The sequence below is a fragment of the Antechinus flavipes genome, chromosome X, assembly GCF_016432865.1.
Source record: "Antechinus flavipes isolate AdamAnt ecotype Samford, QLD, Australia chromosome X, AdamAnt_v2, whole genome shotgun sequence".
Classification (NCBI taxonomy): Eukaryota; Metazoa; Chordata; class Mammalia; order Dasyuromorphia; family Dasyuridae; genus Antechinus; species Antechinus flavipes.
In genome coordinates this window covers 44221018-44243290 of record NC_067404.1, presented here as the reverse complement: position 1 = coordinate 44243290, position 22273 = coordinate 44221018, and the positions used below count along the sequence as shown (strand labels likewise).

General features: G+C 37.9%; 1 protein-coding gene across 4 annotated transcripts in view; it reads left to right on the top strand.

The window, feature by feature from the left end:
• The window catches only part of STK26 (serine/threonine kinase 26), a 53962-nt gene that overhangs the window by 22176 nt on the left and 9513 nt on the right, over positions 1–22273 (top strand). For all 4 annotated transcript variants that reach the window (XM_051969071.1, XM_051969070.1, XM_051969069.1 and 1 more), the window contains 2 exons: positions 15968–16198; positions 21696–21752. In XM_051969071.1, the coding sequence (XP_051825031.1) occupies positions 15968–16198; positions 21696–21752 (288 nt within the window). The remainder of the gene's footprint in view (positions 1–15967; positions 16199–21695; positions 21753–22273) is intronic.

The following is a 22273-nucleotide window of genomic DNA, read 5'->3' as shown; positions in this document are numbered from 1 at the left end:
AGCCACATCCATCAGAGTTGATCGTCGTATAATCTTGTTGTTGCCGTGAATGATCTCCTGGTTCTGCTGATTTCACTTAGCATCAGTTCATGTCAGTCTCTCCAATCCTCTCTGAAATCATGAAAATCCCAGCAGGATGATTTTAGAGAGGCCTGGAAATCATTGTACATGGCAGCAGCAATATTATATGATGATAAATTCTGATGAATGTGACTCTTTCCAACAAGGAGATGATTGGTGCCAGTTTGAAGGATCTTGTGATGAAGAGATCCATCTACACCCAGAGAGGACTGTGGGAACTGAATGTATATCCCAACATAATATTCTCACTCTTTTTGTTGTTCACTTGCATTTTGTTTTCTTACTCATTTACTTTCTTTTTTTATCTGATTTTTCTTGTGCAGCAAGAGAATTGTGTAAATATGTTTCTACATATTGGATTTAATATATATATTTTAACATGTTTACCATATACTGGATTGCCTGCCTTCTGGGGAGAGGGTGGAGGGAAGGAGAAAATCTGAAACACGAGGCTATGCAAGGATCAATGTTGTCAAATTATCTTTGCATATGTTTTGAAAATAAAAAGTTTTATAAAAATTTTTGTTTAGCTTTTTATTTTCAAAATATATGCATAGGTAATTTTCAACATTCACCCTTGCAAAACCTTGTGTTCCAAATTTTTCAAGTATCTTCTTTTATAAAGATTAGATGCGATACTCTGGGTGTAAGACTGCAGAGACACATGGGGGTAAGGAACCTGTTATTATCATAGGGTCATAGGCAGAGAACCAGAGGTTCTTAATGTTTTTGTGCATCATGGGCACATTTGGCAAACTTATAGATGGACTCCTTATCAGAATCATGTTTTTAAATTCATAAAGTCTGTGTAATTACAAAGGAAACAGCTCTCTTTCTCCTCTCTCTCTCGCTCTCGCTTGCTTTCTCTCTCTCTCCCTCTCCCCTGCTACGCACATACATGTACATAAAGATGTTATTTGCTCTCCTATCCAAGTTTATGCCCCCACCATGAAATCTACCCACAGACCCTCAGTTGAAAATGCCTGATATAGAGCTATGAGGAATATTAGTATAGAAGCCTCATTAGTATGGCTGTTGATTTTTTTTTAAAAAACCTTGGTTTAATATCAAAGTTATTTAGAGGAAGAATTTCTAATTTTTCTTTTTCCCAAATCCTATCTTTTATCTTTAATGTCCAAGTTGTTTGTGTCCTAAGGTACTTTAACTTAGAATTAAAGCTATGCTTGCCTACAGTAAGTGATGCTGCCAGGTAGTAGGCTCTTTTATAACCACTTCTGGCTTTTCTGAGCCATATTTGGCCTTTATTATTATTTGTCCAAAGAGAAACCAGTGAAACTCTATCCTTTGGACTTCCTGCCTGCACTTCCTTCCTGAACAAGTGCTTCTTGAGGATTAGGGTAGTGAAAGCCACTGTCCCCACATTACATCTATAACAAATTTGCTTGGAGTTTTAAGGATCAGAATAAGAGACTAAATAGGTAAGAAGGCAGAAACCCCATCTCAGGTTGGACTTGGGTTTCAGCCTTACTGTGGTCCACATTTAAACATGGCCTAGCAGAAGGGTATTAATTTATCTCTGTGGTTCTTCTGCTTCTGTGCCATTACTCAGGGCTTAGGGTTGCTTCATGGGGCTCTAACCTCTAAGCTGTACAAAAGGCATCATTCTCCCATACCACAGATAGAGAGAGGCATGTGGGCCCAGATAAAGCCCCTATCCTCTATGAGACTTAGCTGCTCACAATCCCCTTCTCTGGCAGAAACATCTAAAGGAGAGTGACTCAGTTCAATTCCTTTTTATCTAGTCTTTCTGGCTAATCTTATTAGGTTTCTACCTAACCACAGTTCTAAATCCTTCCACTAATATTTTTTTCCATCCCAAAAAGCTCAGCCTCCTTATATTAACAAGCTTTTGGGGAGAAAGGCAGCATGGCTCATATGAGAGAAAATCTTTGGGGAGATAAATAAGTTTTGGGTTAAAAGAAACCAGTAAAAATAATATTTTAGTTCTGAAAAAATCCTATTGCCATGTTATAATGTCCAAGGGTATCTTTTAAAAATGAATTGTCACGGGATTTTTAAGTGCTATTGTCCTGTTTAAGTAATGCTCTTTAGGTGAAGTGGTGGACTACAGGTACAGAGTGAGGCATATACTATCAGTTTGTTTTATTTTGCTTAACTTGGCCTTTTTGGTAACAAAATGTAAGGAGAGGGAGGTGGATGCCGTTGGGTAATAACAGCATTTTTATTAAAAAAACAAACAAACACTTTTCCAAAAAGAAGCAGCAACAGCAAAGGAATATAAAAGGATAAATGGGCATTTCTAATGTGAACAGAGGTATTTTTTAAGAATCAGGACTAACTTCCAGTTTTATTGAATCTTTTAATAAATAGTGTGAAGGAAAAATACCTTATAATCTTTTAAGTTTGTGTAGAATCATTCAATAAACATTTATTGAGTGCTTAAATAACACTAAATTCTTCTGAATATTTAAAAAAATCATGAAGTTACAGAATATTAAGATGTTGTGAAGGTTACTGATAAAATGCCAAATACAAATTTGGGACAGATAAAGAAAATAGAATATCATCTGATGCAAAAAACACTGGAGCTGGAGTCAAGAGTTGGACTTGAATCCCACTTTTGCTACTTCCTCCCCTGTATGAACTGGAACAAATTATATGACTTGCAGGCTTTGGTTTCTCTATGGTTGCATCTGCCTCTAAAATCTCACAAGAATTCAGAATTGAAAGAGATTGCAGTGGCCACTTAGTACAACCTGGATTTTAAAAGGAACCATCACTAAAAGATGTCCCAGAAATGCTCTGCCTACCAATGAGGGGGAGTCTGCTGTGCTCCAGGGCAGCTCTTGGTGTTGGGAAGCCTTTTCTGGTAACCAGCCCAAATTTGCCCTTTTCAACTTTGTCTACTGTTACATTGGTTTTGCCTTCTGGGGACAGAAAGAACAAACCGAATCTCTTCAATGTGTTGGCTTTTAATATCTTTGAAGAAAATTATCCTATTATCCCCCTTCTAGTCAGTCTTTTCTAGGCTAAATATTCCATGTTGTTACTATATTGTTCCCCATATGACAAGGACTCAGGTACCATCCTACTCACCCTTCTAGACACAGCAGTTCTTCCAGAACTGTGGTGGCCAGAATCGAACAAGATAGACTAGGGCAGAGTACAAAGAAATGTCAAATCAAGTCACCAATTATTTGTTACCAGGTGCCGGGTGCTCTGTTAAATGTTGGGGATTCAAAGAAAGGCAGAAACATGGCCCCTACTCTCAAAGAGCTCGAATTCTGAGTGGGGGGAAACAACATGAAAATAATTATGTACATATGAGATACGATTATAAATAGAAGGTAGTCTTTAGAAGGAAAGATATAGGGGACAGGGACAATAATAGCCTTCTGCAGTAGGTGGTAGGTTTTGAGCTGAACCCAAAGAAACCAGGAGGTATAGGTAAGGAGAGAGAACATTCCAGGTATAGGGGGGTACAACCAATGCAGCGGTCTGGACTCAGCAATATGGAACTAGGTTTGTAGAGTGCTTGACTGGGAATAGGGAATAAAATGCAAGAAAAGAAAGTTAGGAAGGAGTCAAATTGTTAAGAGCTTTAAAAGTCAGAGAGAATTTGAGATTTTATCTTAGAAGTAATAGAGAGCCACTGGAGTTTTTTAGTGGGAGAAAGGAAAGGGTTAAAATGATTGCACTTTTTAAAAGTCCCTTTGGCAGCTGAGTGAATTGGGGAGAGGACTGAGGTAGGGAGTCTAATTAGACCAGATGAGAGGTAATGAGGACCCATAAAAAAGAAGGGGAAAAATACAAGAGAGGATAGAAATGACATTATTTGACAATATTTGTAAGGTGAATGTGAAAGAAAATGGGGAGTGACCCTGAGGTTGTGAGGGTAACTAGGAGGATGATGGGGCCCTGGAAGAATGGTTAAGGTCTGGGGGGAAAGGTGATGTGTTCTGTTTTAAACATTTGGAGTTTGAGATTCCTAGAGAACACCCAACTGTCAAGATGTTGGAGATGTAATCTCAGGACAGAGATTAGAGGTGGATATTAAAAGATCTTTGAATCACTTGTACAGAAATGATTCTTATGGACTGTTGAGCTCACCAAGGAACATAGCTGGGAGCTCCTTAACCCTAGGTTATGTGACCTGATATAGTTACAAAGTTGTTTTTTTTTTAATATTTTGCATAGAATTGGTTTCCAATGTATTTTATTTTATGCATTTGAAAACATTCTTCTGAGAAGTTCAAGGGCTTCACTAGATTTTCATAAGGGTCAATGTCACAATAAAATTTAAGAACTTGGTATAGAGGAAGAAAGGAAGAGAATTGGGTCCCAGCTTCTATCTAAGAATAGAGTGGTCACACACACAAGTGGAGAACAAAGAGACTTGTTACATAAACCTAGAGAAGAATATCCTGGAGAAGAGGTGATTGACAGTTGCAGAGAATACAGAGAAATCAAGGCAGATGATGATTGAGAATCATTATTGACTTTTGGGGAAGCAGTTTCAGTTGGACGTCTCCTTTTCCCCAGAAGCTATAACTTGCCTTACTGCAGCCTAAATCACTTTGTTTCAATTTGGTTTTTTTGGGGGGAGGGGGATAGTGTTGACTCAAGGAGCTTCCAGTCTTGTAAACTCCCACCCCCACCCCCAGTTCTTCCATTATTGACTTGCTACCTAACCACACCTTTCACCATCTTGTACTCGTAAAGTTGATTTTTTTTCCATTTCAAATGCAAGACTTTCTATTTAATTTCATCTTAATTTGATTCAGTCCAGTGTGCTGGCCTGTCAAGATCTTTTTGGATCCTGACTATCTTATAGAGTGTTAGCTATCCCTTTCAGCTTTCTTTCATCTGGAAATTTGATAAGCATTTCATCTATGCCTTTATGCATGACATTAAGAGATCTTAAGCCTGTGGAAATTATCTCAGAAAATACAATAGACTAATAATAATCTATTCAAAAAAGAGCTTGACAAACTTTAATGATGGATTTATAGTGCCACGTCAGATAGAATATTGGGCTGGATGGCTGATAGATGTGACATAGTACCCAGTTTTGTTCTTGATGGTAGAATAGAGATCAAGCCAAAGCTCAACTTTTGCATGGTTCAAACAAGCAATTGATTGCTTTCTTGGAGAAGAACTGTCGGGGGGACTATCACAGAAGCATTTCATGTATAGCATTATTTTATAGCATTTAAACCTATTTTGTAGGTCACTACTGCTTTTCTATCAGGAAATTTATGTTAATGGCCTCTCCATAAGTGCAGAAGGCAACCTTTGCATCCTGTGAGGTTCTTGTGCATGTTTTCTCAGAAATCATCTACTTAAGTATGATGTTCCTCAGAAGAGGCCTGTCTGTTCTCCCCATCTCAAAACTTAGACTTCATCCTTCTTTATCTTGCTCAGATCCCGGCTTTTACCTCACTTAGAGGCCATCTCCACATCACGTAACTGATAATATATACATCCCTCTACTTTTTTAGAACCCCTTTATGTATTGTTTTCTGCCATCAGAGTGTAATCCCTTTGAGGGGGCCGGGCTTGAGTGTTTATATTTACATTCCTGTTGATTATTATAGTGCTCGGCACTAGTAGTAAGCATGTAATAAAGCCATCGCGGTATAATGGGTTTACACTAAAGGAAGATTGTTGAAAATAGGAAAAAAACTCATCTGTATAAAAGCATACATAATAGCATTAGTTGAAGAAAGAAAAGTTAGAAACAAACTAACCACCTCATACTTTGGGAACTGCTGAATGGAATGATATGTGGATGTAATACAATGTTATTGTATCTTAAGGAATGATAATTAAGAATTCAGAAAAGCATTTGCATGAAGTGATACATAATGAAGAGAGAGACAAAAGGGCAAATACAAAATGATTACAGTAACATAAATTAACACAACCCCAAATGGCAGATCAAATTTAAAGTGGCATGGATTACTAGTTGCTGCTATCACAATTTAGTGTTGCTTAATTGTTTTCCTGGGAATGTGCTTTGTGGGGGCTAGTGATGTGCTAGTTGGAATATGTCTACTGTATCAAGACACTATTTTTAAAAAGGCTTTTGTGCTGGGAAGTATCTGGATCAATGAAAATACTGTAAGTCGAGAGTACATTTTCCCAAATGCAGTCTGGACCGCTCTCCTATTTAATTCTGGGCCAAACTCATTCATCTTCAGTGCTTGTTCCAGTGACCATATAACCTCACTTCATAGTCTGGACAACAAGCATTTTTTATCCATTTAGCTTTTCCTATGTGTTCTCTCTAAGTGGGGTACAATGAAAAGAGTTCTGGTTTGGCATTAGATAGAGATCCTGAGTTTGAATCCCAAGCCTACTATTTACTGCCTGTGGGACCTTGAGCAAGCCACTTAGCATCTTGAAGCCTCAGTTTCAGCTTCAAAATGAGGGAATTGACCTGGATGATATCAGGCATTAAATCTATAATTGTATGAGTACTTGTGGCTCTTATTGAAGGCATGAATATTATTGGGGTTTGATGCACTTAATACAATATCAGCTATGAGAACATCTCACCATCTGCATTGTAACCTTACACAGAACATATTCCATGACAGTGACAAACTCTGGATAACATATCTTCTGTTCTCTCTTTGGCTTGGCACTAAGAATTAGAGTCATTAAACAGTTATCTGTGCAATTCCAGTTATCATCCAATTTTATAGGATCTTAACATATGCATAAGTCCCAAGTTTTTGGAGGAAAGCCTTTGTGGCTCTATTCAAGTAGTTTTTTTTTTTTTTTAATCAACAAGCTCAACAGGATCTTCTGTCCTCCACATTTTTGGTCATTTGAGTGATGGGAAAGACAAAGCACATTACAGAAAATTGCTTGCAGAAGCCCTGCCTGAAAGTAGCCTACTATCTTTTTAGTATTGAGTTAGTTATTGACATTCTCTTGGTCACATTTTTATGGTTAATAAACCCCCTTCCCACTCTGAAATATCTTGTAAAATTATCCTGCAGTGCTTTCAGGATTGTCACTTTTAGCATTAATTTTTTTAGAATACAGTTGATATAGACCAGCCATTCTTCTTACTTTCATCTTCCTAAGTATCATTTCAGCTTCCTCATATCAGAGCCTGGAATGTTAGGGTACAAATCTGTGATTACATTTACTGACGATGAAAATAGGTCAACAGATTTGTTTCATTTTCTATTTGTTAGCCTCCTGCCAGTTGTATATATGAAGGACCCTTAGGATGAATTCATTCAGTTGGGTCTCATGCCAAATTTCTTTGGATTTGTTTTCACTTCTACTGTTTTTCACTATTTTATAAGGTGATATTGCTCATGGTCTTTTACCTTCCTTTGTATTTTATAAATTATTAAAATTCTAAATTTGTTGCCCTTGAGCAACATCTGACTCTGCTTATCAGATAGCATTTGTTGGTAACTTGATTTCAGGAATCTTTGCCTGAGCTGAGTGAATTGGGGAGAGGACTGAGGTAGGGAGTCTAATTAGACCAGATGAGAGGTAATGAGGACCCATAAAAAAGAAGGGGAAAAATACAAGAGAGGATAGAAATGACATTATTTGACAATATATGTAAGGTGAATGTGAAAGAAAATGGGGAGTGACCCTGAGGTTGTGAGGGTAACTAGGAGGATGATGGGGCCCTGGAAGAATGGTTAAGGTCTGGGGGGAAAGGTGATGTGTTCTATTTTAAACATTTGGAGTTTGAGATTCCTAGAGAACACCCAACTCTCAAGATGTTGGAGATGTAAGATAGTACCTCAGGACAGAGATTAGAGGTGGATATTAAAAGATCTTTGAATCACTTGTACAGAAATGATTCTTATGGACTGATGAGCTCACCAAGGAACATAGCTGGGAGCTCCTTAACCCTGACATCTGTCTCTGCTTATCAGATAGCATTTGTTGGTAACTTGATTTCAGGAATCTTTGGCCTCATGTTTTAGAACATTGGTTAGAATTTTACAGGAAATGGTGCTAATCAAAGCAATACCTTTGCCTTTTTTTCATTTCCTATTTTTCAGTATTGACAGCTGGTTTGAATAGGTTAGGTTGGAGCTGCTAAAATTGTTCACGGTGTCTTCTCATCTTTACATTTCTGACTTGATGATGTTTGACCTTTGCTCTGACTAGGCAATGATATGACTGCTTGCATACAGACAGCTGATTCTGATAGGGTTCTCGTATCAGTGACCAATTTCTTTTATGTTTCTATAAATTCGCTTTTATTTTCTTTTTAGTGTTGTTCAGCACTCACGATGTCCAGTGTCTTTCAGCACTCTTCTGGATGAAAATATTTAGTGATAAAGGCTTTGAGGCTTCTGAATAGTCTACAGGTCTTGGGCTTCTTTTTGTTTGCAAATTTCCATTTTTACCATCTGCTTTCTAAAAGGGAATGGGGCAGAGAGAAGAAAAAACACAAAAGGTCAGGATGAAATATTACTACTAAGAATCGTTGCTGAATTGCTAGATCTTTGTCAATCAGCAGATGGGAATCAGAAAGAGGTTTGTGTACTTCTTAGATGTGTGTAGCACCTTTTATAAAATTGACCATGTCATGGAGGCATTAAAGGGCCACTAGCATGCAGAAAAGTAGAAATACTGAACACTCTTTGCTGATCAAAAAACCCCCAAAATTATATTTAATAAAAGACTTTTGAAGAAAGAATTGTAGGCTATATGTCCAAATAATTATTAGATCAAAGAACAAATCATAGAAACTACAATATTTCATCAAAGAAAATGCCAACAGTAAGAGAACATAGCAAAATTTATGGGATACAGCTAAAGCAGTCTTTAAGGGAAATTTTTAATCTCTAAACAATTTCATCAACAAAAGAGAGAATAATTCAATACATGAGATGTGCAGTTAAACTAGAAAAACAGCAAATCAAACTCCTTCCAGCTAATACCAAAGTAGAAATTCTGAAAATCAAAGAAGAGATTAACAAAATTAAAGGCAAAAAAAGAATAGTATGAAATAATTTTATTCAAAGTTTTGTTAAAATCTGAACAGATTACACTCAGTACTCCCCTCTTCTGCTCATTTAGTAAGCCTTTCAAAAGAAGGAAATAAGGTAAGTCTGGCATAACTTGTTCCTGATGAAACTATACTGATTCTTTGTTAATAACTGCTTTCCTTTCTAGATGCTTGCCAATCATCTTTTTAATAATCTGTTCCTGAATTTTCTCAGGAACTGAAGTCAAGGTCTATATTTTTAAACTCTTGTCATCACTTTAGAAAATAGGAACATTTGCCCTTTTCCAGTCTTGTAGTTACTGCTCTTGTTCACCCCGATCTTCTTGTTCATGGATTGGGGCTGTTTACTTCCCAAATTAATTTTTCCTTTATGTTCTTCATAATGTTTCTTAGTTTCCTTTTGGAACTATCACTAGTGCCCATGTGAATCTTCACAAGTGCCTAGTTGTCATTCACTTTATAAGTTGTAGGGAGTTTTCTGTTCTGTCCCAAGAAGAAAGCAGATCTCTCTTCTTATCACATTGTCATATAGTTGCCTCTATACCCCTCAGTAGAAGCCACCAACTATTATTCCTTTTTTCACCTGCATCTTACTGGACCGTGATTTTTTACCTGTTAGCTATTGTGCTTCTACTATATCATTTTGGGAAGAAAAGCAGCTTTTTACTCAAAGCATTCAGCTTTCTCCTCTTCAGTAAGAGTCTCCTATCTTTTTTCAAGATCTCGTTGTACAGGTGTACTTTGTCTTCCCTCTCTCCTCTTTGTTACATTCTTCTGTTTTCCATCATACTGACAAGGATCAAGTCATCCCTATTCAACTTCAGATCTGTTTTTTCCTTGAAGTGTTCCTTTAGAAGCCTTTCCTTCTTCCAAACAACCTAGAGTGTAGAGAGGCATTCTTTGGATCCATTTGCCTTCTGGTCCAAAAATATAAGATAGCCTACACTTAAAATATAAGTCACACAGATATCACACATGACACAAATAACTACCCAGTTTTCCCCACTTGTTGAGATTTTTAGCCTTGTTTTTAGAAACTATTTGTGGTTATTTATTCCTCAATCCTAAGCACCTAGATTAAAACTTTTTATAGCCAACCCTACTCAAATTTTGCTTTGTCTAAACAAGAACTCCAGTCAAATTCTTCCCCTTGACCCTTGAACCAGTCTCCTTTCCGTGTCACCAATTTGGTCCCCTTCACCACTGTTAATTTGCTTAGCCTTTACCTTTTCTTACTTAATTTGCTTTTTTTGGCCAACTATCTTTTCCTTATTCTTAACCAAATTCTTCAAGTACTATTTCCTGTTCTTACTTGGTACTCTCCTTAATTCTTTTATTTCCTCCTTGTCTTTGGTCTTACTTCTCTTCCTACCTGGAAATCAGATCTAGCCCAGTATCTGGGCCTGGAGATTATTCTTCAAAATTTCTCCTTCCCAAATTCAACATCTGACATACTTCACTAAATCAACCTCTTCCGAAGCACCTGAACTACTTTATGCCTTTTTCTGGTTCAGATGATTCTGCTATCTCCCACAGGTGCTGGAAATAAAAAAAAATTTAATGGAAGATAATACCTATTAAAATGTCCCTTGTCGTTAGATCTATGTCTGTTGGAAGGTAATCAAAGCCTGCCCAGAAGTTCTCAAAGCTGGTTCCTACTACAATAGCTTCTTTCTTCCCTCTGTATTCTCAATCAGTAGGGAAGCACAGAGATGGACAGAAACGGGCATTCCCTTTTCTATTATAGTCAGGGATTCTACTGCCTGTGTTTCCCTTTTTTTAATACCCAACTCTGTCCTTGACTTTAAATAAAGTGCAGCAATTGTTCTTTCTCTCATTGATCTTATGGCTTTGGGGGGAATGGAAAATTAGTATCTTCACCTGAAAAGCTCAGAGACTTCTGTTTTGGTGGCCAAGTTTCAGTTATCACATTGAGCCATGCTTATTCCCATTGCCTTTCAGAATGAAAAACAATGTAAAGTAAAACAAAAATCCTCGAACTCTTGCAAGACAACATTCTCTTAGAGCAGTAGAAGCACTTACTGGTGGAATCAGGGTAATATGCTAAAGGCAAATTTGGAGGTGGTTTCTGTTTGGATTAAATTATAATTTATAATGATATGACCTCTTCACAAATATAAAGGTTGACTCTCAATTGCTTAGTTTCATTTCAAATTGAAGAGCAGAGCATCTTACCCTTGGGTAACAAACTTGCTAATAAACTGTTAATGCATCTGCTAATTTCTAATTATGTTGGTACATGTGCTAGCATATGTTTAGGTGGGTTAGTTGAGAGGTCAAAAGTTGAATACATTTTGCTTGTTATACAAGTAAGTCCGTTGTAGCTGAGTTTAGCCTGCTACTGATCTTGCCTAGATAAGACAGAATGACTGATATTTGGGTAGAAAGCAGGACTTTTTAAAAATAGCATTATTTGTTGAAATAAAATACGATTGCTGTACACTCTCCAGCGTTATATGGAAGTGGCTTACCTGTGTTGCATGTTTCCTTGTAATGGTGTCTGCTATAATGAGTGGTGTATTCTGTTTCGAGACTATTAACAGGTGTTGACTTCATTACAATTTGTTTTTCCTCCGCCTTGAATTCCTTTTTTGGTGTATTTTATTAGCCTGACACATGTTGCTCAATCTCACATCACACTTATAAAAGGATTTGTGCAGCATTAAAAGTGTGTCTTTGCTGCTGTGAAGGTTTTGTCTCTGTTCAGGCAAACTGCCAAAAATTAAGAGGAGCTCATCTTTGCTGGTGGCAGCAGTCTCAGAACCAGTGAAATATTCCTGTTGGTTTTAAGCTAATTATCTCCCATTCTGGAAAGCAAAAGTGAGTGAAGGTATACCATGTCCTTTCTGATGGCACTTAGCTTGACCACAGAAATGCCTGAAATGCTCATTTTAATGGCCACTGTCCCATTTGCTTACTTGTTCTCATCCTTACTGCTTACTGTTTAAACTGCTAGAATAAAATACAGATTCACTACTGATATAAAACAAACCTTCAGTTCCATTCCTTAAAAGAGAAAGGGAAATCTGAATATTTTTTCAAAAGAATTAGCATTGGTCCAAGGTTAAAGTTTTTGTAAATAAAATTTATTGATCTTGATCTCTGAAGTTTAGCCCAGCTCTCTGAATATTTGCATAGGACAAATGAAGGCAACTCTGAGTATCCACTACAAACCTCTCAGATTGGCTGACAGGAAAAGATAATGAAAAATGTCGGAGAGGATGTGGGAAAACTGGGACACTAATACATTGTTGGTGAAGTTGTGAAATGTTCCAACCATTCTAAAGAACAATATGCAACTATACCCAAAGGGCTATCAAACTGTGATCGCCTTTAAACAAGCAGTGTCTCTACTGAGACGTAGCCCAAAGAGATCATAAAAAAGGGAAAAGGATTCACATGTTCAAAAATGTTTGTGGCAGCCCTTTTTGTAGTGGCAAGAAACTGGAATCTGAATGGATGCTCATCAGAGAGTGGCTGAATAAGTTGTGGTACACGAATGTTATGAATTATTGTTCTATAAGAAACAGCAGGATGATTTCAGAGAAGCCGAGAGACTTCAATAACTGATGCTAAGTGAAGTAAGAGAAGCAAGAGAACATTGTACATAACAGCAAGGTTATATGGTGATCAATTCTGATGGACATGGCTCTTTTTTAACAATGACATGATTCAGGCTCATTCCAATAGACTAATGATGGAGAAAGCCATCTGCATCCAGAGAGAGAAAGAGGGGATTGTAGGAACTAAGTATGGACCGCAACATAGCATTTTCACTCTTTTTGTTGTTATTTCCTTGCATTTTCTTTCTCATTTTCCCCCTTTTTGATTTGATTTTTCTTGTGCAACAAGGTCATTGTGGAAATATGTCTAGAAGAATTGTGCACTTTTAACATAAGAAAATCTACATAGGAAAACCAGTATTACTTGGATTAAGCAACTAAACTGGATTCATTTAGAAAACAATTTTGCTATTTTTCTGACCTTGACACAAACCAAGAAACATTAAAACCTCCATATACAAAGAAAAGAAAAACACATATGTGCTTGGGCTTTTTAATCAGCTCAAATCATTTGCTTAAAAGTTAATTTGAATTAATATGTAGGACATGTTTGAAGGATGTGCTAAGCATTCATTAGCAACCTATGGAGAAGCCTGTGGCAATCAAGAAACATTTAATAAGCACCTGCTATGTGCCAAATAGTATGCTATGCTAGAGATGCAAAGAAAAAAAGGAAGGGGAAATAATATGTATATTTATACAAATATACAAAATAAACACAAGTTAATTTGGGGGAAGACGACATAAGCAGTTGGGGCTCAGGAAACATGTGGAAGGTAGTATTTGAGAACTGAGTCTTGAAGGAACAAATGAGAAGGGAATCTCTTCCAGGGATGGAGGTAAGATGAAGTATTATATGTGAAGAATGGTAGGAAGGCCATTTTAGTTAAACTGAGTGGAGTTGTGTATGATGAGACCGGACAGGCAAGTTGAAGCCAATTTGTGAAGAGCTTTTCTTTAGAAGCCAAACAGATGTTATAGTTGACCGTAATAGGCAGCCAGTGTAGTTTATTGAGTAGGAGAGTGACAGAGCTTAAGGAAAATCACTTTGGTAGCGGCGGAGAAGGTAGATTGTGGACGGTCACTTGAAACCAATTAGAAGGCTTTTGCAGTAGTCCAGGTGAGAGTTGAGATGGCCTTGAGCTAAGGTGGTGGGGTAAGGTAGAGAGAATAGGGATAGATACGAGAGGTTGTGGAGATAACAGCCCCATTTGGCAGTGGGTCAGCTGTGTGGAGTGAGGGAGAATGAGAAGATGAGGCTAACACTGCTGAGACTTGCAAACGTGGGTGACTAAAAGGATGGTGGTGCCATCTATGGTAATGGGGAAGTTTTTTGTGCTTTGTTTTTGTTTTTCTAAATGGAAGACGTGAAGGGGAGAATTGTTTTGGAAATACTAATTTTGAGATGTCTGTGGCACAGCCGTTAAGAAATGTTCAGTTTTTCTTGTGCAGCATGATGTTTGTGGAAATATGTATAGAGACTGCACATGTTAACATATCACTTGTGGGCCGGGGGAAGAAATTAGGGTTTTGTAGGGGTGAATGTTGAAAATGACCCATGTATATATTTTGAAAATAAAAAGCTATAATTTTAAAAGAAAAAGAATGTTCAGCAATGCAGAGTGGGAGCTCCAGAAAGAAACTGAGGCTACATCTCAACATCTGGGAATTATTTGTTAAGCGGTGATACCTGAACCCATGGGAGCTGAGGGGCTTGCTGAGAGAATATGGAGAAAGGAGAGAAGATCTCAAGTTGGCATGATACAAATGATGAATTAGCAAAGGAGACTGATGATTCATCACAAATTGGAGGTGATCTAGGAGAGAAGTGTCACACAGATTCACAGAAGACAGGTGGTCAGCAGTGTCAGACTGCTAAGAGGTCAAGAAAGTGAAATTGAGTAAAGACCCTCCAGGTTGGCAATTCAGTGCAGTTTTCCTTATTTTGGAGAGAGCAGTTTCATTGAATGATGAGTTTAAGAACCAGATTATAAAGGACTGAGAAGTAAATCAGAGGAGAGTAAATGGAGGCAGTAAGTATAGTGCTTCTTCTAGTAGTTTTGATGTGAAAGAGAGGAGATGTTACTGTCTGACAGTTTGAAGGGATATTTAGTGAAGGTATTTTAAGGATACACTCAGGAGACTTGCCCATGATTGTAGGCAGCAGGAAAGGCACCATTAGAAAGGGATAAATTGAAGATTAGTCAGAGAGGATGATTGAAAGGACAATCTCTGTCAGAAGATAGGAGGGTATGGGATCAAGGACACATGGAAAAGGACTGTTAGCCTGGCTGAGGAGGAGAGCTGCCTTATGATCGGGAACTAAAGTAAAGGAGGAGAGAGTAACGTGAGAATGATGCAAAGGAGTTTTGAGATGAAGAGAATGTGAAAAAGGAGCTTATGGTAAATAGCTTCTTGCTGTTATTAAAAAGTCTGAGGGGAGGACCTGATATTGGAGTATGAAGCAGGTGGTCTGGGGGGGACAGCCTTTGGGAAGAACAGAATATAAAGTCAATTTGGGAAGATTACAGAGATTATCTTGTTGCAGTGAAGACTGAGTTGAGATCATAAATTTGTAGCTTGGATGCAGGACTTCCTCTGGTTCCTTTAAACCCACAAGTCAGAGGAGAGGAGATGGTGTGGTGGGAGTAATTCGGTAATTCAGGTTTCAAGTAGTAATAGGATGAAAGATTAAACGACAGAGGATGACGGCTGGTGATTCAGTTAGAATGCCGATGGAATCTTGGCTGGGGGCACTGCCCCTAGCCGGGGCAGTATGCTCAGGCCACACACTGGCCATGATCAGATAGAGTTTGTCCGATGCCGAGGGCCAGGAAACCAGTCGAGGGTCAAAAAAACTGGACGAGCCAGAGCAATAGACAAACTGAATGCAGAGTCAGTACTCCCTACAACTGTTTTCGATTTATTTTCCTCAATTTTTGAACCATTTTCTAAAATCCCACTTGGGTCCCCAATTGCGATATATAGCAGATCTGGCTAATATTTGAAAGCAGTCTCAAGTAGATACTATCTGTGGCTGCCTACTAAGGTGGAAAGTTCAGGCCAGGGATAATGAGTATGGGATGCTTGAGGCCCAGCCTGGCTGTTGGAGAGAGCCCTAATCAGAAGGTTGGCCAAAGGGTGATTTTTTTTAACTGCAGCAGTTCATGAAGACTCTGCTAAGAAATGGGAAGTACTTTGTATCTGTGGAGGATTGGATCCACATTGACAAAATCATGGATATTTGAAGGAGTGAAGGAATTTATCTCCTCTCTTCCCTTTCTTACTCAATTTTTTTTTCTTTTTTCTTTTTCCTTAGAATCAGAGAACTGATCCCGAAGAGTTGTTCACCAAATTGGAGCGCATTGGGAAAGGCTCCTTTGGAGAAGTTTTTAAAGGAATTGATAACCGGACCCAGCAAGTGGTTGCTATAAAAATCATAGACCTTGAGGAAGCAGAAGATGAAATAGAAGACATTCAGCAAGAAATAACTGTTTTAAGTCAATGTGACAGTTCGTATGTAACCAAATACTATGGATCATATTTAAAGGTAATGTTTTTATGTAAGTCATAAGGTATTTTCATTATAGTTCTTTTTATAAAAGGCAATGCTTTAAATCAAAGTTTGGCAGCTGTGGGCTCCATCAAGTACAGTTAGTGATGCCAAACAGCCTGCTCTTGGATTTAACAGCTGTATCCTGACTCCAGCTTGGGGCTCAGTTTCTGCATCTAAACTTTGGATTCTCATGGGACTGAAAATGAAACTGACCCTTGGGCAAATGCAGCTCCAGGAAAGGGCTAGATCTTTATGTTTACATGGATCACTCAGGTTACAAAGATACTCGTATACAAATTTGATGGAATAAGGCAGGAACCAGGAACCCCCCCGAAACAGCAACATTTTATGTTTTTGTTGCTTCCAGGATAGTACTGACCATCAGGAAGTTTGGGTCGGTCTCCTGAAAAGATGAGCCACAAAATCCCATGCGTTTCTGAGCTTTCTCTAACAATCTTGCCAACACTTCTAGGAATTTTGAAGGAATGCTTTGAAGGAATGACGGCTTTACTTTGTCATTGTTACCTCTTTGCCACCCAGGAACTTTGGTGGGGAGAGAAATTTTGTTTCTCCTCTCCAAGATCACGAGATTCTTGAAGGAAGGGATCGTGACTATTTATCTTTGTATCTCCCTTTAGCACAAAGTAGCTAATTAATGATTTTACCATCTAGGTAGAAGAGAGGTTTGTTTCACTCCGTGGTGTAGCAGACTGGCACAACTTTCATGGATGGCTTTTGCGTTTGGGCTGAGGTGAATTACGAAAAGAGACACGGGGGTCACAGCTTACACCCTTGTGACTTTGGGAAGATGTTTTATCATCTCTCGGTGAATGTTGAGTCTCCTGAAAGATGATCTGGTTGGTATTAGGAGAGCTACAGAGCAGAGGCAGCTTCAGGCCCTGCTGTAACGGAGATGCCAGGTTAATAGGGTAAGAAGAAGAAAGCACACAAATAACTTTGATACAATGTGGAATGTGATGGATACCATAAGAACTCAAAGTTTGAAAGGGAATTTTCTCAAAATAGTACCTTCTCCACCTTCAAAAAATATCCTTCTGTGGCTGGGCTTTTGTTTTTGTCCTAATTAGTGTAAGATTATTCAGGCACACAAAATTCCCTTAAAAGATCAGTTTGTAGGCAGAATGGACACTCTTTTTGCTCTCCAATTTATAGAGTATAAAAACAAGGTTCAAAAAGCATGATGAGCTTGCCCCAAGTCTGAGTTAGAACTTGAAGCCAAGTCGGTCTTCTTCCTTCTGTACTGTGCAGAGAATTTGGGTATCCTCTCACTAATAGTCATTTTTCAAATAAGCCATTTGAGTTGCATTACTTCTTATAAAGTCCACTTAATCTTAATAACAGATTGCATGCCATTAGAAGAGAATAGTTGCATATCATAAACTTTCTTTAAAAAAACTGAATTTCAACATTTATTTCAAGATGGAAGTCATGACTGTGTTACTAGTCGTATATGTACATTTTACCATTTTACCATAATTCACTGAAGCATTTCTTTGCATTCATATAGATTAAATGAAGCAGTTGCTATTTTTAGAGAGCTTCGTGGCTCTCTCTTATCTTAGGAGGCTGGCTTGTAGGCTGCTACTTGTTTTCTGTAGTCTGCATTAAATTCTGCTATTTCCAGACCTTTAGTCCCACTTGGGAACAAATAGCAGCAAACCTCTGCTATATTTCTGGATCTGACTGAAAATATTAAATAAGACCTTTTCAGACAGGACATCCTATATTACACTGACAGACTGTCGATGTTGAAAAAGCTTCTATTCCTATTGGTTTTTATTTTTGTAGTCTCCTGAAAAAGGAGCTCTTAGTTATTTCTTTTTACCTTGCACCTTAGATATCTGATCAATATTTTCTAAATTAAAGAAATCTGGTTTTGAAAGAGTTCATACAAATTTTATACTCCAAGTGCCCTAAGTCCCTCCAGCAATTCAAAATGGTTGCCTCCACTACATTTTTAAAGAGCTACATTAAATCATCGTCATATCAGTAGCTAGTTGTTTCCATAATGAACTAAAAAGAGCACTTCTGAAGTGTTTATTTGCTTCCTGGTGCAATTACAGGAATATCCAGATGACAAGAGTGATTAACTTTAATCCTAAGTCCATTTATATTGTATCATGCATATTGCTATTCATGATCATAATACCTCCTTTTTATTTTCTTCTGTTTAAAGGCTAAAGTGCTTCTATCCTCCCAATACCCTGTGGGATTAGTTAATATGAACGTTACTTCCCCCATTGTGCAAATGACAAAATTTACTTAAAATAAATATCTCAGAACTTAGGTCTCCTGTCTGGAGGTTCAATATTCTTTCTCCTATGCCCTGCCTACTCTTTTATAGCTAACTTTTTGCTTTCATATTCTGTCAGTTTAAGTGACTGGCTTTCTTACCTTATCAATTTCTGTCCAATCCAAATTATCTGCCAAGAATATCTTGTTTTTAGTTTGGGTATACATTTTTACTTTGTGTTATCTGCTCAACAGTAGTCTAGAGTAGTAGGGTCTAGTCAGTGTCACTTAAGACTGGGAGCTGTGTTATTAATAGATATACTACACATGGCCCGTGCTGCTCTTTCTGGCACTATTCGAGGCTCTTACACATGGAATCCTGTTTATTTCCTCAAGTAAGACATGTATTTTTTTAAAGTCATCCTTAGATGAAGCTTCTTTGAATAACCAATATTTCATAATAAATAGGAAAGGAGAGAGAGAGAGAGAGTGTGTGTGTGTGTGTGTATGTGTGTATGTGTGCGCGCGTGTATAATTATATGTTCTTAGAGAGTTGTAGTGACTTCTTTGGGACATGTAAAAAAAATTAGTAGGTATTCATTTTGACTGAGATCACTGTGTAACTCCATCTTAAAAAACGAAAGCAGAAACCAGATAAACACTTTGGTATAACCACAATGTTTTTCTTAAATTTGAGTCCATTGTCAATTTTCTTGACTGACAAAGTTAGCCTTTATGAAGAGTGCTGAAGTTAGTGAACCCTTCCCATGTGATCTCATCACACTGGAAGTATCTTTCATCATCTTAAAGTATTTTTCTAGTTCAATGTAAATCTCAGTGAGGTTCACTCAGGCATTAAATGTAATTTGAGTCATGCCTCTACTTGTTGTTAGAAATCGCCTCTAGCTTTCTATTTATGTTAAGGAAATATTTTTCACTCTGCCTCCAAAAGAATGTCCTTTTTCAATTTCCCTTAGAAAAAGACTGAAAAAGTTCCAGAAGTTTTTTTTTTGTTTTTTTGGAAAGAAATAATATAGATTTGTACAGCTATGAAGTAGGGTGTGAGTAGGGATAATTTTAGGAAAATTTTTATACTCCTTTGAGAACCTGTAAGAAATGGTCTAAAAAGTGGTGATTCCAAAGTCCTGTTTTTAAATGCATAAAATAAAATGAAAAACAGGATTACAAAGGAAGCACAATTATCTTTGAAACACAGAAAAATATACAAGAAGAAACTTTATACCAGATTAAGAGCTCCTGTAGGTGTACGTAAAAACTGTCTTTTTTCCCTTCTCATAAGTCTTACCTTTTTATCTGGGAGAGTTGGGGATGGAGATATCTTCCCCTTTCTCTTTATAAGGCAAAAAAAAAAATCCCTAATTATATGGACAGCCTGACAGGTGCTGTGTGTGTGTGAAAGAAAGAAAAGACAGAAGTTTTAAAATTAAATTAGCTATAATGAAGAACTAGCATCATCAACTTTTTCAAATCCTTGAAAATGTATAGAAACTGCCTTCAGAATAATTTCAAAAGTCTTCATCTACCTCTTCATTATCTTTTCATTAAAACCGCTTTACTTCAAGTACCTGCAGCCATTTTTTTAAAAACCTACTTATTCCATTTAATTTTCTGTTTTGTCAGATCACTAATATTTCAACCATATTTTTAATACTTTTTGTTCTAAGTAAGCATATGATATTTTTGTTTTGTTAGTAGATTATCACTTCTCTGGGCCTCAGTATATTCTGTAAAATAAGTTTAGATTCATCAACATCATTTACTGTCTGTTATAAGGCACATTGTGGTACAATGTGAACAGCAGTAACTGTAGTCTTGACTTGGATTCGAATCCCGACTCTGCTACTTACCGTCGGCTCCATAATCTTCTGAAGCCTATTTCCCCATCTGTAATATGGGAATAGATGCACTTCTTCCCAAAGAGGATTACTATGAGGAAAGAAATGTTAGTCTCTTATGATAATGTGAGTTACTATTATTGAGAGTCCCTTGGACAGCAAGGTGATCAAATCAGTCAATATAAAGAAATTAATTCAGGCTATTTGCTGGAAGGTAAAATAGGGAGTCTTATCCACTTAAGAAGACGGGAGTCATTGGATAAGGACCCCCGTGTTAGGATGGATTGAAGGCCAAAAGAGAAGGGGACAGCAGATGATGAGATGGAGAGATGGTATCAAGGAGGCAATGAAAATGAGCTTGGACAGACTTGGTGAGATATGGAGGACAGAAGGGCTTGGTATTCCATGGTCCACGGGGTCACAGAGCGTTGGACATGACTGAATGAACATTATTGTATCGCGAGTACTTTGGAGAGCATTGGGAAGATGCAACATTTAGCTAAACGGACTATCAACTCCTTTATGGCAGCACTGGATTTTTTTTATTTTATCTTTGCATTTCCAATGCCAAATGTTTATTTGATATGACATGGAGCCTGCAATCTTATAGTGAGGTGTGAGATCTCCACAAGGAACTCTGTAGTATAGAAGATTGAGTGCATGAGGGCAAAAGATTATATAACCAGTAGGACGAATCCAGAAAAACTTGACTGGGGGTTCGGAGTGGAATTCAAAAAGTGTTTGTGGAGTATGGTATGCATTCTGGGCATAAGGAGACAAGAAAGTGAAGGACATGATTATAGACAATTGTGTCTTTCAGTATACTTGTATCGATGTAAAACGTGAAGAGTGAATAAGAGAAAGCTAGAAAGGGCAAGTGGCAGCAGATGGCAGGAGGCTTTGAATGCCAGGTGTACAAGTGGGAACATTAACTCAGAAAGCAATAGAGATTCTCTGAAGACTTTTGAACAGAAGAATGAGTTGGCCAGATCTAAGTGTAAGGTAGGTGATTGTGTTAATGGTTTAAAGGATGTTTTGATAGGCAAGGGAAGAGTGAAAGCAGCAAGACTTGTTCAGAAAGACAGGCAGGTTAGCTCCTTCACTGGAAGGATCTTCCAAGAGAGAGAGAGCTCCACAATAGGGAGGATGATCCAGATGTGTGAAAAGGCTGTAGATCTAAAAGTGATAGGAAGAAATGGAGCTGGGAAAATCTGCCTGAAGCCTTCAGACATAGAAAAGTGAAGTTAGATGGAAGAGCAGGTTCTGGGGGAGAATTATCAAATGTACCCAATAAACATAGGAACTCAAGGAACACAACCTAGACCTTCCTCTGAAAGACAAAAACACCATTTCATGATCATTTGTTGACTTGGTCTTCACAGGGCACAAAGCTGTGGATCATAATGGAATACTTGGGTGGAGGATCAGCACTGGATCTTGTAAGTATTGGAAAAATACACATGTACGTATATATGCATACACACACAAAGTGAGGTGAGCAATCTTCCTCAAGCAGGCTAATAAAGTTTCAGCTAACCTGTGCGAATGAAATCACATGTTGGGGAGACCTCAAACACTTTGTGGATCATAATGAAATAACTTTCTTGGATGGAGGATCGGTATTATCCTTTAAGTATTGTGTGTGTGTGTCTCATATACAAAGTAAAGCAGTCTTCTTGAGTAGTCGCAGCTGGAGCGTCCCTTAGCACCACATTCCCTCTACTGTAAGGGAGAAGGCTGCGTGGCAGAAGGTCCACGTGTTGGCCACCATGCTAAAATTAGCAAATGCTTTTGGCCTGACATTTTAAACCTGAAAGAGTTTTGTCTGTGGCATCTGCTGCCTCTTTAGATTCGGGTTGGTGGGGCCGGCCCCAGGGGAGTTGATATGTCCTTCCTTTTAGGCAAAGTGCCCACAATTCAAGCAATCGCCAAGGTTGGCTGTGTAGACCAACCAGCTAGG